General features: G+C 41.6%; 1 protein-coding gene across 1 annotated transcript in view; it reads right to left on the reverse strand.

Moving 5' to 3' along the window:
• Nucleotides 1–7,279: 7,279 nt before the first annotated feature.
• The window catches only part of ugt8 (UDP glycosyltransferase 8), a 113,824-nt gene continuing 101,522 nt past the window's right edge, over nt 7,280–19,581 (reverse strand). The window contains exons 5-6 of the mRNA XM_067990931.1: nt 15,965–16,184; nt 7,280–9,845 (exon numbers count right to left, since the gene is read on the reverse strand). Coding sequence (XP_067847032.1) covers nt 9,491–9,845; nt 15,965–16,184 — 575 coding nt within the window. The 3' untranslated portion in view covers nt 7,280–9,490. The remainder of the gene's footprint in view (nt 9,846–15,964; nt 16,185–19,581) is intronic.

The raw sequence follows: 19,581 nt of genomic DNA on the forward strand, positions 1-19,581 counted from the left end.
GAGTGGATATGTGGTTGGAAGCTCATCTCAGGGTCAGATAGGATGCCAAGGCTGTGAATGGTCTGGCTCAGCTTCATACAGTGGCCAGGGAGAGGAATGGAGTCAGTGGCTGGGGAATGGAGTTTGTGATGGGGACCGAAGACAATGGCAATATTTAATTGGAGGATATTTTTGCTCATCCAGTACTGGATATGGGACAAGTAGTGTGACAAATCAGAGATAGTGGAGGGGTTGAGGGAGTTGGAGGTGAGGTACAGCTGGGTGTCGTCAGCGTACATGTGAAACCTGATATGTTTTCAGATGATGTCGCCGAGGGGCAGCATGTATGTGAGAAATGGAAGGGGGCCAAAGATATATTTGTATGTTCGTATTTAGATCCTTGGGGGACTCCAGAGGTAACAGTGCGGGAGCAGGAAGAGAAGCCATTGCAGGTTATTTTCTAGCTATGGCTCGATAGATAACAATGGAACCAGTCGAGGTTGTCCCACCCAGCTGGACGACGGAGGAGAGGCGTTGGAGGAGGATGGTGTGGTCAACCGTGTCAAAGGCTGCAGACAGGTCTGGAAGGATGAGGAGGGATAGTTTACATAGGATGCCATTTGTGACTTTGATAGGGACCGTTTCAGTACTGTGGCAGGGATGGAAATCTGATTGGAGGGGTTCAAACATGAAGTTGTGGGAAAGATGGGCATGGATTTGGGAGGCGAAAACACGGTCAAGGACTTGAGAGCACAGGGAGGTTGGAGATGGGGCATTTGTTTGCAAGGACAGGAGTCAAGGGTGGGTTTTTTTTTTGATGAGGGGGTGATGACGGCAGATTTGTTGGGGAGGGGGACAGTACCCAAGGAGAGGGAACTATTAACAGTATCAACTTAACATGGGGGCCAGGAAGGGAAGTTGGATGGTCAGCAGTTTGGTGGGAATAGAGTCGAAGGAGCAGGAGGTGGGTCTCATGGTCAAGATGAGCTCAGAGAGGACACGAGGGGAGATAGGAGAGAAATTAGAGAAAGATACGAGATCAGGGCTAGGGCGGGGAGAACCTTAGTGGAAGCTTGGCTTGGTGGGCTAGGGGAAGGGAGGGAAATGGCAGAGGCAGTTGAACGAATGGTCTCAATCTTAGTGACAAAGAAGTCCATGAGATCCTCACATTTGTTGAAGGTGAGGGTACAGGAAGCGGTTTGTAGTGGAAGAGAGAAGCTGGGGGTTATCTTTGCATTCTAGGATGATTCTGGAATAGTGAGCAGTTTTAGCAGAAGAAAGGGGCACTTTTACTTTCCACATCAAGGATAATAGACTTGTGGGACAAGCTACCAGGGAAGGCCACTGAAGTGATAACATAAATGGCTTCAAGTTGGAAATTTCAGTAGAGAGGATAGATTGAGAGATATGGTGAGAAGGTAGGGGGTGAGGGGGGAGTTGAGGTCAGAAAGGATATTGGGCCCAATGCCTCCTACGTATTCTGATGTCAATGTTTGTCCGAGCTATTGCTATGGACGGTTTACTATCTGTCTTCAAGTGGGCCTTGAGCAGATGTATGACTTTGGTCTCTGACATCATGGTTAGGTTGCTGACTTTGGACCTAATGTTCTGGCTTTGATGTACCAAGCTCTGCTCTTGGTGTTCTTTATTTTCCCAAAACAGGCATCAATCTGCCAGAGGACAGAACACTGATCAGTGCATCAGCCTTGGCTCAGTGCTAGCACTCTCGCCAGTGAGACAGAACGTAATCTAGGCTGACCTTTCAGTGCCATACTGAGACAGTGCTTCATTGTCAGAAGTTTGTAAGATATTAAGGGGAACGGATAGGGTGGATAGAGAGAAACTATTTCCGCTAGTTGGGGAATCTAGGAGTAGGGGGCACGGTCTAAAAATGAGAGCCAGACCTTTCAGGAGCGAGATTAGAAAACATTTCTACACACAAAGGGTGGTAGAAGTTTGGAACTCTCTTCCGCAAACGGCAATTGATACTAGCTCAATTGCTAAATTTAAATCTGAGATAGCTTTTTGGCAACCAAAGGTATTAAGGGATATGGGCCAAAGGCGGGTATATGGAGTTAGATCACAGATCAGCCATGATCTTATCAAATGGCGGAGCAGGCACGAGGGGCTGAATGGCCTACTCCTGTTCCTATGTTTCTATGTGTCAACTTTCAGATGAGATGTTAAACCGAGGCCGTTCTCCGTGTCTTTGACCTTGCTGGGCACAAATTGGCTGCCGCATTTCCCTATAATACAAGCGACTACGCTTCAAAATATTTCATTTACTGTGAAGCGCTTTTTTTTTACGTCAAGGTCGTGAAAGTCTCTATAAATGCAAGTTCTTTCTTACCTCCAGAAACTCTGCAAACTTCCATTCTAGATGACTGATTTTTACCCAATGCACTTCACATTGATTCCCCACTGTGCCTAACTCCAAGTCAATGATTCTAACACAGGTAATGTTAGATCCCACATTCTCCACGGTAGACTCCAATGCAGTGATCTATGGCGTAGCAAGCAAATCATCTCTTGGAGGAGAAAAATGTGTCAAAACCTAACCTCTGAACAATTATACTACGTCCCTTGGTGCCTTACCTCCAACAGTTGCAGCCTAACCATCATAATTACTGGATGCTTAGTGCCAAGTGGGAGCTCATGATAACTATAGGCATCATTTGTAGATGCAAGTTCTCATTGTTGTACTGGTACCTTGTCTAGTGGGTGCTTCTTTACATTGTGTAGTGCTGTTGACATGCATTGATTCTAGTCAGCGGTGGAGAGACGGTCGTGGCTCACAGAACTACACATCAGCAACAATGTATATGTTTGCTAGTTAATATGCAGGCTGTCAGCATTGGTATTGATAATCCTGTTTAATAAGAATCAATGTTATGATCCTGTAAGTTGATTATGACAACAGGAATGGGACAGATCTGTAAGAAAATCAGTAATAGAGACTGTATCAGCAATTTTCACCCTTTTCCAATGTGAGGCTAAGCAGCTAGACCTTAGGTGCTATGCTTCTCCTCCAGCTGTTGGTTTTCCTTAATTACTGAACCCCCTGCCAGGTTCTCCTTTCATTTTCTCCTGGAAATAATTCAACAAATACAAATTTTTTCAGACCTCTTCCCAGTTTGTGTGGATTGAGGGGAATTGATACCCATTAGAGATATTGCTGATCTCACAACAGTGCCAGCTCCTGCTCTATAAATTGGGTCGTCTTGCATTTGTGCATATGATTGGCATTTTCTGATGTGCAATTCCTGCAAGATGACTTTTTTTTTTGGGGGGGGGGGGGCGGCGGTGGAGCAGAAATAAGGTAAAAGGACCAAATACCTGATTTCCTGTTCTGTTTAGTGCTTAATTATGATTCACTGATTGTGCTAACTGAAGATGCTGTGTTTTAGAATTTGTGTCACTGTCTGTGCAGTAAGATAAGGCAATTATTACTGGAAAATTGCACAAATGCTTTAATGCTTATCCACCTACATATTACAATAACTCACATGTTTATAGTGCCTTTGATGTAGAAAAATATCCCAAGGCGCTTCACAAAGATGTTATCAGACAAAAATGGATGCCTTTGTAGAAGGAGATATATATTAATGACCTGGACTTGGGTATACAGGGTATAATTTCAAAGTTTGCAGATGACACAAAACTCAGAAATGTAGTGATCAATGTGGAGGATAGTAACTAACTTCAGGAGGACAGAGACTGGAGAAATTTAACGCAGAGAAGTGTGAAATAATACATTTTGGTAGGAAGAACGAAGAGAGGCAATATAAACTAAAAGGTACAATTTTAAAGGGGGTGCAGAAACAGAGAAACCTGGAGGTGTATGTACACAAATCTTTGAAGGTGGCTGTTAAAAAAGCATATGGGATCGTAGGCTTTATTAATAGAGGCATAGAGCGCAAAAGCAAGGAAGTTATGCCAAACCTTTATAAAACACTGGTTAGGCCTCAGCTGGAGTATTGTGTTCAATTCTGGGCACCACCCTTTAGGAAGGACGTCAAGGCCTTGAAGAGGGTGCAGAAGAGATTTACTAGAATGGTACCAGTGATGAGGGACTTCAGTTATGTGGAGAGACTGGAGAAGCTAGGGTTGTTCTCCTTAGAACAGAGAAGGTTAAGGGGAGATTTGATGTGTTCAAAATCATGAACGGTTTTGATAGAGTAAATAAGGAAAAATTGTTTCCAGTGGCAGAAGGGTCGGTAATTAGAGGGCACAGATTTAAGGCAATTAGCTAAAAGAACCACAGGTAACATGAGGAAACATTTCTTTACCCAATGAGTTATGATCTGGAATGCACTGCCTGACAGGATGGTGGAACCAGATTCAAGAGTAACTTTCAGCAGGGAATTGGATAAATACTTGAAGGGAAAAAAATTACAGGGCTATGGGGAAAGAGCAAGTGAGTGGGACTAATTGGATAGCTCTACCAAAAAGCTAGCACAGGCATGATGGGGCAAATAGCCTCCTTCTGTGCTGAATCATACTATGAGATATTAGGAAGGGTGACCAAAACTTGGTCAAAGAGGCAGATTCTAATAAGTGTTGTAGAGCTGGGTGTTACCAGACTACATGGGGAAGCTGAGCCAAAGGGCAGCATGTAGTTGAGGAAGAGGAGGCGGCCAACAAAAGGTCCTTGGAGGACTCCAGAGGTAATGGTGCATGGGTGGTAAGAGAAGCCATTACTGGAGATGCTTTGGCTTCAATAAATTACTGCTAATAATATTCTGAATATTCTTAAACTGATCTCTGGTTGTTCCAAACCACAGATGGAATACTTACAAGGGCTAGTTAATCATCATAGCATTATGCCCCTGTGCATAAAGTACAATCACAATTCTTGATGCATTTAGCTCCCAATCTTGGATGAGTCATCTTGCAGAGGTGCCCACCAGAAGCTAAGTGGCACTGCACATAGGGGTAAAAAGAGTTTCCTGGTTTCTCACTGTTAGAAAACCAGCAGGGATTTGAGCAGATCCTCTATGACCAGAGCATAACACATGACATGTTCAATATTTCTTTTAGTATAAATAAAATACAAGAGAATGAATATCAAGCAGCACTCTTATTGCCATTTAGTATAGTCTCCCTGTGGAGCTGCTCTGTTCTGTGGAACTATGTGTCTTTTAATATCAGCCACCAGAAGGTCCTAAAGTTCTTTTATTGGTCTGGAATGTTGCAGGTACCATATCCTCTTGCTCAACCAAGTGTCTACAGTAATATTCGTTAAAGTGATGGATCTTTACAAGAGTGTTTCCTACTCGTATGATAAACTTTCTGACAACATAGTTCACCATCTCAGACGGATACGTCTCTCTTTTGCCCTACAGTTATTCTAATTGAGTTCCATAGCTCTCATCTGGGCACCTCTTCCTCCCAGGTACCATTGCCTAGCAGAGATGGAGGTGGTTGGCTGCTAGGAGATCAGGCCAGATTTACTTAATGGTTTTTCATATTTTCATGTAGGGAAGCCTCAGTCAAGACGAGGGATTTAATATAAATTTCCATTCTTTTTCCCCTACCATCTGAAGATTGTATATTTGGAACAGACCCCCAACCAAAGCAAATCAATCCACTTCAACCAAATCCTTCATAAAAGTAATTGGGTAAATCTCTAAGAATGGCAGTGAAGGCTACAGTGGGAAATGTAAACTGAAGCAATTAAAAAGAAAGAACTTGCATTTATATAGCACCTTTCACAACCTCAGGACATCCCAAAGTGCTTTACAGCCAATAAAGTACTTTTTGAAGTATAGTCACTAATGTAATGTAGGAAATGTTGCAGCCAATTTGTGCACATCAAGGTTCCACAAATAGAATGAGATTTTGATCAGATAATGTGTGTGACCCCTCAGTACTGCACTGAAGTATTAGCCTAGATTATGTGCTCAAGTCTCTGAGGTGGGGCTTGAACCCACAATATTCTGACTCAGAACTGACAATGCTACTACTGAGCCATGGCTAACACCTATCTATAATCATATACTTTAAAGGACATGGAAGTTCTTGTGCTGTTTGAGTTGGGGGAGGAACTATCACCTGTCAGGGGGGCAGCTGGACAAGTGTAAATAGTGGAGGTATGGATGGTTAGATAGATATCTTGGAGTTTGCTTTGTTACCTTTCGGGATCAGGAAGTATGCAGATCCACCACGATATTAAATAGGTGGGGGGAGAACTCATGATAGGTTGGACTGCAGCTGGTCTGTGGAAGGAGTAGGTTTAAAAAACTAAATGACCTTTTATCAGTGCAAGTGCTTTCTCAAGAAGCATTTCACTTCTCTGACAGCTCCTCTGATCACAAATTCAGTGCGTGGGGAGTTGTAGACATGAACCATAACCTCCCAAATTGAGATTACATAGACTGAAAATAGAAATATCATTGGGCAGCAGTTGCAGTCAAATAATCCAAATTCTTCATGCATTATCCTTCAGTGGCAAGCTATGCAATTGGATGATGACAGGTTTAAAAGGGGTCTTTGCCATTTATTTGTTTCTTTTGAGTATGTGAAAATGTAATACTATTTAACTTACAAAGACAAGTATCATTACATTTTTTAAACTATAGCAAGTACAAGGGAGCAGAAGTTATGCTGCAGCTATACAAAACCCTGGTTAGACCGCACCTGAAGTACTGTGAGCAGTTCTGGGCACCGCACCGTCGGAAGGACATATTGGCCTTGGAAGGAGTGCAGCGTAGGTTTACTAGAATGATACCCGGACTTCAAGGGTTAAGTTACGAGGAGAGATTACACAAATTGGGGTTGTATTCTCTGGAGTTTCGAAGGTTAAGGGGTGATCTGATCGAAGTTTAAAAGATATTAAGGGGAACGGATCGGGTGGGTAGAGAGAAACTATTTCCGCTGGTTGGGGATTCTAGGAGTAGGGGGCACAGTCTAAAAATGAAAGCCAGACCTTTCAGGAGTGAGTTTGGAAAACATTTCTACACACAAAGGGTGGTAGAAGTTTGGAACTCTTCTGCAAACGGCAATTGATACTAGCTCAATTGCTAAATTTAAATCTGAGATAGATAGCTTTTTGGCAAAGGTATTAAGGGATAAGGGCCAAAGGTAGGTATATGGAGTTAGATCACAGATCAGCCATAATCTTATCAAATGGCGGAGCAGGCACGAGGGGCTGAATGGCCTACTCCTGTTCCTATGTTGGAATATAATGGCAAAGTATAAAATATTGCAAATATATACTAGTTATTTAAACATGTAATGCAATTAATATAATTATTCATAGCAATTGTAAAGCATAAACACAACTATCAATGTTTTGCATTTATTTAACTTTGTTGCAATAACAGATGACACTGTATATATTTAAAACTGTAGCTGGAATTACAGACATTTACATTTTTATATATACACATATAAAAAAAAAGAGAAAAAGTTCCAGGCCAGTATGTAATCAGTGCTTATTGCTTGGCTTTTTCACAGTTTTAGCCCAACTATGCTACAGCCTGAAGACATTGTATCTGTTATTTTACTGTAAAACAAATATCTGCATACAGTATATGTGTTAAGACCACCTAGTTACCACCCCACCACTCATCGCCTCCTGAAGCTGTTAGCTGCTTTCCCTATGGCCACTTCATGGCAGTATTACACAGGGCTTTGAACAGAAATGAAAGTAATGTAAACATATTTACATCAACTTTCTTTTATTCAGTCATTTAAAGCCATCAGCTGTTCATAACTCCTGTCTATTTTCCTACATTCGGTGACCATCTGAGGCTCCAAGTGGGATAGAAATAAAATACAGTCCTTATTTGGGTCATAACTTAGTCAAAATCAAGGCAATATTAATGGATATGAGACGCTCTTAGTTCCTTTGTCAGACACTTGAACTCTAATTATAATGAATAAAATCTACACTCAGCAGGGCTAGTACATATTGTAAGTAAACACATCACACTGTAGACAAACTATGACAAAGATACAGGAAAGCAGCACTGGGCTACAGTAAATATGGTAGTTACAAAACAGTGAATCGTGTGCCCCAGAGATGTTCAAAAGAACAGGAAGCTGCCAAGATGAAACTGGGTTGAAAATTAACAACCGCTGACAAACTATTCACCGATATTTTAATGGGAAAATAGAAAGAGCATGTAAAAATACTTTGGCAAGTGATGGACAACAATATTATGGAGCTACTTTGTTTTTGTGCAGGCAAATGTGAGCTGGCCATCTGCATCAGAGCAGGACAAGAGTGGAACAAAAAGAGGTGGTAAAACTAATATTGAGAGAATATAAACCCTTAGCTTTGTTCACGTATCCAGTGTGTCCATTTATCATGGAATCTAGACCCTGCAACATTTATGTCTAGGTGGCAAATTAATTTTCAGGTCACATTTACGCAATGCATATTCTGAGATTAGCAACTGATGGATAATCATGTTACTGCTGTATTTCTCAATTTTAATATGTCAATAAATTGCTCTTGGGGGGAAAAAAAAAGGTGATACACCTAAAATTCAGTGAAGTGTGATGTGGAAAAGGTAGTCACCCATCACTGACGCTGTATTCTTTTTAAAAAATGGGATTTGCAGAGCACTTTTACTTGGACTTATCAGGTCAAAGTAAAAAACATGTTGAGCACCTATAAATGTGTTGTTTAATTTATGTTGTAAATAACAGTGCTTTATTTCCCACATTTGTGAATTATAACAAAAGACAAACCATCTACATCTTATAAAGGTACACCATACATTTGCAGTCTTTCTCATCAACTACATAACTAGTAATTTTAAGTTTGGAAAAAACCTAAATGAAGCTAGTAATTAGGTTATTTATAGATGTATTTGACAAGACAACTATTAAACTACATGCTGACTTTGATTTTGTGAAGGATTTATGTATGTGAGGGATACCTGGATTTGTGCCCAAACCATTAAAAATCATAGAAACGGTGAAAAAAACACTGCAGATCCTTTAACAATCAGGAGATCTGACCACAAGCTTTCCATCAGAAAAAAACATTCGCGATAGCAAGTAAAACATCTTTGTATGGGTCAAATAATTGACTATACCACCAACATCACAATTGAATTAGTATACTTTTCAATATAGTCCCTAGCTAACATAATCTGTCAACACTGAAACAAAACAAAAAATCAAACTGAACTAATTTTATCCAAGTATCAAACCCTTCATCTTTTTTTTAAAAAAGTGGGGCACACAACACACTAATAAATCACAAAATGATTTATAAAAATTCATAATAAAAACGTTCCAAGAATTAAGGCCCTTACAGTTTCAGTGCCAAAGTAATTTGTGCAGAAATGCCAAGAATCAGATATACAGTATTGCATTTTAAATTGTGCTCATCGGTCCTTTAGTCAGCACATGGAATTTTAGGCAAAATGAGGTTAAATGGTGGAGAACGTTAACACAGTTATTTTCCTAAATGCTGTCAGTAGTGTGTTACACAGGTGGTATACCAACAGTATAGTTAACTGTTAAAGCTTTCCCAATATTATTTAGATATTATTCATTTCACTTTTTTTTCATATTTGACTTGACCATTCTTCCGATGTTTACCATTTGCTATTCCATTGTAGCAGTGTCCATTAGCTTTACCATGCACTAATTTAGATGAAAACCTTTTGGCAACCAGCTTCACTATCCACAATCCTATCTTGAATGAAACAACAACACTCAATGAAATGAGCAGAAATGCATCCAACAAGAAGTATTGGTAGAACCGGATATTATAAACAGCAGCACGAAGATGTTCTGCCCCACTGTAACGGAGGATGTAGTTAATCCAGTAAACTGTTCGGCTAACGGGATGTTCAGGCTGGTCTCTATGAATCTGAGATAACTGTTCTGCGCGTTGCTTGTAGCTAAAAACAAGATAAAAAACAGTGCTGTACAGACGGGCAATGCCATTAAAATGGAGAATTGGACAATCAAATAAGGAAACTACAACAAAGAACAATTAGCTCCACTGCAAATAATTATTTTAACCTGCTTTTCTACACTTCTAACAAAAATATAATCCATCACAGTACCCATTGTCTTTTCATTTCATCTGGGCATAAAATATTTTCATTCCATTGGTCCAGGCACACACAGACAATACATTTTGAAGCAGAATATGTCATTTTCATGGATACAAATACCTCAAATCACCCTTTGTGCTTGACCACTTTTTCTTTGAGTCCCTTAAAAATAGAAGTGTTTGATGGAAAAGAAGCTGCGTTTGACAGAGTACTGGAAGAGAGTGATTCTGGCCTTTTTTGTGTTTGTGTTTCCCCAGACAAAAGCCAGGATGACAACTCTGGAATATAATACTTTTCAATTTTGTGCCAATTTTTTTACATTATAGCACAAGTTTATATTATTAATCAAATTAAATTGTTACTGTTCATAGTGTCATTATTACCTTCCAAAACCATATTAACATCTGATGAAGTTTGTACTTTTACAGAAAATGTGACAAATGGCACATATTAGCAGAGATAAAGGGCCCGATATTAGGAGGGCGGCGGGTTCGCAGCGGGGGGGGGGTCGACTGCACCTATAAATGTGTTGTTTAATTTATGTTGTAAGCTTACCTGTGCTTCCGGGTTTCGCACTGGAAAGCTGCGCAGCGGGCGGACTGCGCATGTGCAGCATAGGCTGTCAGCTGGAGGAGCCCAATTTAAAGGGGCAGTCCTCCACTGACTGATGCTGCAGGAAATAGGAAAAATTACAGCATGGAGCAGCCCAGGGGGAAGGCTGCTCCCAGGTTTAATGATGCCTCACTCCAGCTCTTATTGGATGGGGTGAGAAGGAGGGGGAGGACAGAGATCCTCCCCCTGGCGGGCGGGAGGAAGTGGCCTCTACCACCAAGAAGGCCTGGCTCGAGGTGGCAGAGGAGGTCACTGCACCACCACCTGCATACAGTACAGGAGGCGCTTCAATGACCTAAGTAGGTCAGCCGAAGTGAGTACACTTACTCATTCCCCTACATTCCGTCTGCCACATGACCGCCCCCACCCCACATCTCCTTCTGCACTGCCAACACTATTCTATCACATCACTCCTCACACCCACTCAAAGCTCATCCTCATCTTACCTGCACTTACTCACCTGGCCAGTACTCGTCCCGCCACTACCACTCAACCCAATCCTCATACAATCTCATGGCTGTATCTCATACTCACCCTCTCATGCATCTCTTTCACGGTCAGCCTCACTCAACCTGCCACTACCAGTGCTGCAGCCACAGGGCATGCATCACACGTGCAGTAGGAAGCGTAAGGCAAACGTGTCGTGAGCATGAAGGGGATGCACAAGGGTGTTTGAGGGTTTGTCATGGTTTTTACCTATATTTAATTTCTGATCAACTCACATTACATATTATATTGTCACCACTACTGCCACGTCTTTGCGAATCTTGTCTGGTTTGTGCAATAATGCCTCACTATGAGGACCCACAACTGATGCCACCCATTGTGTCACTGCAGAGTGGGTGTAGGTATATTTGCAGGGCTCTTTTGTGCAGACGACGGAGACGTCGGCGATGTCCCCGGTGGCACCCTGGAAGGATGCAGAGGAGAAGTTGTTGAGGGCTGTGGTGACTTTGACAGCGACAGGTAAGAAGATGGTGCTAGGGCCAGCGGAAGCAGCTCGGCATGAAGGAGGCTGCAGATGTCCACGACTACATGTCGAGTGACTCTGAGCCTCCGTGTGCACTGCTGCTCAGAGAGGTCCAGGAAGCTGAGCCTCGGTCTGTCGACCCTGTGGCGAGGGTAGTGCCTTCTGCGACGCATCTCTCTGCGGTTGCCCTCCCTCCTGCTGTGCAGGTGGATGTGTCACAGCACTCTGTTGTGGGGCTCCATGTGTTAGAGGTGGACAGCGTGGCCAGCGAGGCTGGTGATGCTGCTGGTCCTCCGAGGAGGTCATGACTGCAGCTACGGCGGCCCCCATCCGGAAGATGTACATTTGAGGGGGTCCGCAAGGTAGGTACATGTGTCTGGACACCGGGGTAAGTGTGCAAGTTTGTGAATTTCATTGTTAGGAGGAGGGTGGTGGAGGCTAAACTCTGTCTAAAGTGACAGAGTGGCCTCCTGCAATGAGTGAGGGTCTCCCCCCCCGTCCCCACCTGTCAAATGGACCTTTGCAGCTGCCACAGGCTGATGGCTGCAACACGTCCATTTGAACTGGGAGTGTTTCCCCCAGTACGGGAAACAGTCCTAATTGTTTGCAAAATCCCACCCCTCCTAAAATATCATGTTAATCAGGTCTCTAAACGACCTGAAATACCTAAATAATTACTTTAAGTGGCACCCCGCCGGCTTTAATTACCAGCAGGAGTCCCACACGCGGGGGCTGCACGCACATGTCAGCGCGTCACTGGGGAACCTGGAAGTGGGCGGGTTGGAGCCGGGCTCCGGACCCGCGCCGGGAAGCCCCGATTTTCGCAGCCCCCCCGCCATGAACACACCCGCTCAGTGGTGCGAAAATCGAGCCCAAAGGCTCTGTAAAGTGAACTGTCTAGCACATCAAGATTTTCATTTGCAGTTATAGATTGAAGATAAACATATGAATGTACAAGTCACAAAAGACAATTTTGTTCTATCTGGCTGGTTCCAGAATTCAAAAACAAAATACGCTGCTTACTACCTATATCCCTAAATTGATTTTCTAGACAAATGTCTGTCCAACTCCTTAAAACTATTGATTTCGTCAGCTGTAATCGCCTCCCTGGGCAATCCATTCCAAACTTTAATCCCCCTACGCATGAAATACTTGTATTGGATTTGAGCTTCATCCCCTGTCCCCTTGTTCAGAGCCATGGTTAACAGTTTCTCAGGGTTCAACTTGAATAACACCCCCTTTTAATCTTTTCTTCAGTGTAAAAAAAAACTTAGCTTCTGTAGTTCATCCTCATAGCTCAGCTGTCTGATGGCAGGTATCAGATGGGCAGCCCTTTGCTGCATCTTTTCCAGTGTCATGATGTTCTTTCTGTTGTATGGTGACCAAAAAATGCACACAGTACTCCAGATAAGGATGAACTAATGCCCTCTACAGGCTCAGTATCATGTCCTGTGATATTCCATGCACTATACGTTTATTTACTGCAACTGCAGATGGTTTCAATGATCTGTCCACCTGTACCTTCAATTTCTTATCCCGTAGACTAACAATTTAATGTATGAGTTCAATGGTTATTCTCCTTCCCTAGTCTCATCACTTCGCATTTGTCCAACTTCCCAATCCATCTAGATCCCTATGCACCTGATTAGCCTGCTCTGAATTGTTTGTAACCTCCCCGCTTAGGATCATCGGCAAATTTTGAACTGGTTTGTCACCATTCCCACTTTCAAATTATTGATATATAATGTGAATAGCAAAGGACCCAGCGCTGATCATTAGGGCATCCCACTAATCACCCTGACTCAATTCCATGCACAACTGCTAATCCGCTTCAATAACTGCCCACTGATTCTGTGCTTTTCTACCTTATGGACCACCCTATTGCATCAAAAGCCTTGTGGAACACTAGATAAACAATGTCCACGGAGCTGCTTTTATCCAAAAGCTTGTACCTCTTCAAAGAATTCTAACAAGCTTGTTAAGCATGATCCCCCCAGCTCAAAGCCATGCTAACTTGCCCTTATGACTTCATATTTCTCGGTATTTCACAATGCCCTTTTTTAAGGATAGTCTCTAATGTCTTACCCATGACATATATCAGTAAATGCAAGGAATCTTACAACACCAGGTTATAGTCCAACTGTTTTATTTGAAAATCACAAGCTTTCGGAGGCTTTCTCCTTCGTCAGGTGAGTGTCAGCTGACGAAGGAGAAAGCCTCCGAAAGCTTGTGATTTTCAAATAAAACAGTTGGACTATAACCTGGTGTTGTAAGATTCCTTGCATTTGTCAACCCCAGTCCATCACCGGCATCTCCACATCATATATCTGTAAAGTAGCTGTTATGTTCCCTTTTCTCCAATCTTTTGGTTCAACTCTCTATTCTGAAGATCCTGACCAATTTCATTGGCCATTTCTTTAAGTAGTTTTGTGCTCACGCCATCTGGCTTTGGGGCCCTATCCTCTTCCAATCTCTTCCAAGATTTGCTTCACTTCTTTATCAGTAATTACTACTATCCTTGATAAAAAAATATTATTCAGAAAATTTGCTATTTTCCAGTTGCCTGATACTATTATCCCCATCAGAGTTTTTCAAAGGCTCAACTACTTTCTTGACTGTGTTTGCCCTCAAACATTTTTCTCTGTAATACATGTGGAACATTCTACTGGAGGCTATAAATCAGTATATTAAAAAAGAGTAGTTATCACAGGGAACAGTCAGGACGGTTCTGGAATGAATAGAACTGGGTTAGCCATACAAATCTACTGGACTTCTTGTGGGTGAGGGTGATCTAGTTGATGCAGTTTACTTAGATTTTCAAAATGAATGTCAAAATTCTTTACATGAAGCTAGTAGGAAAGGTGATACTCATGAACAGATGACAAACTGTCTAAGTATATTGGGGGTAGGGCCAATGATACTTCTTGTTCCTTTGAAGGACAAATGTGTAGTTAAGAACTTCTAATATGGACTTATATTTGGCCACCTTCACTCAGCCCACCAATCAGTCCATCAGGGCTATAAAGCTATTCAAGGGCTTCATGATAGCATCATTAACTGATTGAACTATGAAACCCGACCAATTTCATGTTGAGGATTAGTGGGGGATAAGTGTCTTTGTTGTTTTGACTTTGAAAATAGTATAGCTTGTAATTACTGTTAGAACAATTCATTTACCTGTTTAATGTTAGATAGTTTTCCTGTTGGTTTATAGCCTGAGCTATGGTCTCAGTGTATATTCTTACTAGTTTACATGAATATGAAAAGTTACTATTTCACAAAGCAATTGTACAGACACCTTGGATCAAACTGCTAATTGGATTTGTGATTTTTTTAACCCAATCACCTATCCAGGAATCACACATCCACCAACAAATGGTTGAAAATGGAAAGGACATGCATGTTATCATTAATCAAAGCTTGAAAGCCTCTGGTCATAATGAAGCAATTACCAATAAGGCAAATCTGTGACCGAATAATCATACGTGGAGTCTGCATGGAGGATTGTTGACCCAAATGGCCATTTCTCACTTTGGACTTCATGTTTGTATTCTACTTTTGAATTCATAGGAATAGGAGTAGGCCATCCAGCCCCTCAAGCCTGTTTCAACATTTAATTAAATCATGGCTGATCTGTACTTCAACTTCACTTATCCACCTTTGCTTCATATCCCTAGATACCCTTTCCTAACAAAAATCTATCAGAGTCAGTCTTGAAAATGTCAACTGTCCCAGCAATTTGGGGGGGTGGGGGGTGGGGGGAAAGAGTGTTCCAGATAGCCATTATCCTTTGTGAAAAAGTACTTCCCGATTTCATTCCTAAATGGCCTAGCTCTAATTTGAAGATTATGCCCCCTTGTTCTGGATTGCCTCACCAGAGGATATAGTTTCTCTGTATCTGTTCTACCGAATCCCTTTCTCATTTTAAACACCTCGATTAGAACATTCATTGAGCTCCTAAACTCAAGGGAATACACACCAAGTTTATGCAACCTGTCCTCAAAATTTAACTCTTTAATGCCTGGCACATTCTGGTGAATCTGCACTGTACCCTTTCCAAAGCCAATTCCCACTCTAAATCTCTCCATCTCTCTGTTTCTCTTCAAAACCTCCTTAAAATCCATCTCTTCAACCAAATTTTTGGCCAATCCTCCTAATCTCTCAATTCTTAGCTTGGCATCTGCTGTTCATTCATATGTTTTCTTTACGCCCATCTGTGAAGCTCCTTGGGGCCTTTCAAAATTTTGAGCCTTTAAATTAAGTTGTTTTTCATTATTGCTGCTGTAAAAACATGAACAGACAAAAACTCAACCTCAACAGTTTACCTCCTCTTATACTCTTGCAAGATAATGAAGAAAATAGAAGTTTTTTTTCTTACCGTGGATCAGTAATTACTGTCACCATTGCGTTGTATAGATCATCTTCTGACATTGTTTTCCAGTTTAATGAGATGCCCATGCCTTTAGCATGCACACGGGTCATTGTATCATAGTGATCACCAAAAAGGGGAATCCCAACTACAGGTACACCATGGTACATCGCTTCAAAGATACCATTCAGTCCACCATGGCTTAGAAACCCTCTGATGTTTGGGTGACCTACAGTTGTGCAAATAAAACTATTAGCTCATAGTACAGTACATGTCAAAAGTAAATATCTCCAAATCCAATAGAGAGTACACATCCCAATTCAATATCTATCACAGCCAGTGCAAAAGTTTCTTTGCACTATTCTTCAGCATAAAGCACATTTCCTCTGGGCACTTCTGCGGAAATTAATAATTCAAAACAAAAAGAGAGAGCCTGATCCAAGATCTGCACAAGCTATTAGTAATTGAAAATGTACCCACAGATCAGATTTTTCTTCACCCAAAAGGAAAAATGTTTAAAAGCAAACAGTAAGCGTTTTAAACAGTATCCCTGTGTATAAAATACAAATTTAAATGAAAAACAGTGGAAGAATGGCACTTTACCTTGAATGTTATTGCTTATCCTAACAGGGAACTATTTAATATAGTTTAATGCAATTTTAAAAGTCCATGAAAATACATTTCAGCACTACCACAACGAATGTGCAGGGTACAATGCGGTCAGCCATAAGTATAAAATTAAGTCTAGTACCTTTTTTTGGTATAGTTATTTAACTTAATTCTTTGGGTGGGGAAAGGGAGTTTTGAGATAACGTCATACTTAATGTTCAATGTATAATTTATTTCCAATAGTGGAAGGAAAAATATAATTTGAGGCTGCTTCGGTACTGGTTCTTCTACATACATGAAGACTGTCCCAACTGCAATTCTTTATTTGGCTTTTAAAGAATTCCTACTAAAATCATTGCACGTTTGTTGCATCAAATAAATTGGTCATGTCAGATGAAAAGTTTATTTGGGCACAATTTAGATACTTTGAGAAAAAAAGTCTGCTACCCTTTTGTGTGAAAGTTTCTGTCATGATACTGAAAATTCAGGCAAGGGAAAAAAAATTCAAACAGCAGACTGGGAATTGATACTGAGCTTGTTCTGTGCATCTGCACATGTCATAACTCTTGCATTAAGACTGAAGCATCCAGATGTGCAGAACCAGGTTGGCTCACTTAGCAGGCAAAAAGTGGGTCTCCACTGGCATTGGCTTCATGGATGTAGATCTTTTGGATCTAGGAGTGCCATTGGAACTGTGAGAACTGTTTATTTGCCTCTATCAGCACTCCATCAAGGTAAAAGTGCCTTTAGTCTTTATTGGTCTCTAACTTTGAATTCCATTTCCAGCTCTTCTTTGAGAAAGTTAATCAACATACTATTAATTGCTTTTGCTAGGAGTCTGTTCCATACATCCAGTACACTGGGGAGGGAAAGAAGAATTTCCATTATCGATGTCCTCCTTCAACCCTGGTCCAATTGTCCCCTGCCCTCTGACTTTGCTTGACCTGAAGTTTTGACTCCTTGTGTGCAAGGCCATGGAAGATTGACTAGAGTTACATTAAATCTCTGTCGGCCATGCGTTTCATGTAAATTTTTTCCTATGAAAAGTACCAATATAAAAATGCCCACGCTGGTGTAACCATTGGCTGTGACCCCATTGTGAAAGGAGTTTCAATGTTAAATGCTGAGTTGTGAAATCACATTGCCTATTATATCAGACTCTGTTCAGCAGGGCCCATCTTGAACCGTTGTGATGAAGTTGCACCCAAAATATTGTTAGCTACGGAGTTCCAGAATTTTGACCCAACGACTGTAAAGCAATGGTGATACATGTCCAAGTATGGATAGTGTGTGATTTGGAGGGAAACTTGGAAGTAATGATGCTCCCATGTACCCACTGCCCTTGTCGTTCTGGGTGGCGGAGGTTGTGTATTTGGGATGTGCTGCTGAAGAAGCTTTGACAAGTTGCTGCAGTGCATCCTGTAGATAGGTCACACTGCAGCCACTGTATGTCAGTGATGGAGGGGGTGGATGTTTAGGCTAGTGGGTGAAGTGCCGATCAAGTGGTCTGCTTTGTCCTGGATGGTGTCGAGCTTCTTGAGTGTTGTTGGAGCTGCACTTATCCAGGCAAGTGAAGAGCATTCCATCCCACTCCTGACTTGTGCCTTGTAGATGGTGGAAAGGCTTTGGCAAGTCAGGAGGTGAGCCACTCGCTGCAGAATACCCAACTTCTGACCTGCTGTAATAGCCATGGCATGCATGTGGCTGTTCTAGTTGATTTTCTGGTCAATGGTGACCCTCAGGATGTTGATCGTGGGGGACTCAGCGATGGCATTGCCATTATGAGGAATTTCGAATGGAGTTGAAATGACGTGCAATCATCAACAAACAGCCCCATATCTGACCTTGTGATTGAGGAAAGGTCATTGATGAAACTGCTGAAGATAGTTGGGCCTAGGCCTAGTGCTGCTAGACATGGGATCCAATCCCAATCTACGAGGCCAAACCTCATATTCCAACCCCAGTTGTGCCAATCTTTGGTTCGCCTTCAACCATCCTACCAAATCCCAGGTTCATCTTCCACAGTGCCAGATCCATCACTACGACTGGGAATCTGGAGTTCCTCACTGCAATATTGCCAAACTCCATCTCCTTTATACTTGGTGCATAGCAATATAACTTGTAAAAGATATGCAGCATAAAGAAAAATGAATATAGCATTTCATGGGATCAACAAGGCATCAAGCACCACTGTTCAATCATCCCAATTCTTGGGGGAAAAAATTGCAGCAGTCCTTTGCTATGAAAAATATGGATGCTCAAGACAGCATCTGAGTTTTTTTCAAAAAAACCCTAAACAAAAAAAATTCTCTTCGCAAACCTGGAATATGCTTAAGATGAGAAAAACGATAAATGGTGAGAACAGAAATACTGCCGATGAGAAGGTAAAAAGAGGCCCTCAGTCCCCTTGTATAGTGGAGTAGATGAAGAATTTCTCTTGAAGACAATAAGCAATACTTTGTCATATGTGGAGGTTGAACAAGTGTGGAAAAATGAGAAACACCAGAACTCAACAGCTCTTCCTTTGGCTCAATAAATTTATTCAGTGACCAGCTGAGCCACGTTAACTGATCTCAGCCACAGCAGAAATGGAAACACTACAATTGATCTTAGTGCCTTTGGGTTTGGAAGAGAGAAAAGAAAAAAGGTCAGTTTTCCACTCCTGACTGCTATCAAGCAACCCTTCTCAAAGTGCTTATGTGATTATTGGGTTAGAAGGGAACCAAGCTCACCTATGAGATTTCCCATGGTCAAATAGCATACCAAATGTACCTACAAAGCTTGGTCACTTGGGCAAAGTACCAGGGGGAGCACATACCTATGGTAATGCACCGCAGCAAGGAATCAACACAGAGGGAACAGAAGAAAATTGGCAAGGAAAACAAATAAAACATTAAAATATTCAGATTTAACTTCCAATGTTTCATTTATATTTTGGCTGGCTCAAACACCATGTTTTAACAAAGGTCTGGCATAACTTGTTATAAAACTATAAAATGTTTAATTCATTTACTTTA

Source organism: Heptranchias perlo, chromosome 1 (genome assembly GCF_035084215.1).
Source record: "Heptranchias perlo isolate sHepPer1 chromosome 1, sHepPer1.hap1, whole genome shotgun sequence".
Lineage (NCBI taxonomy): Eukaryota > Metazoa > Chordata > Chondrichthyes > Hexanchiformes > Hexanchidae > Heptranchias > Heptranchias perlo.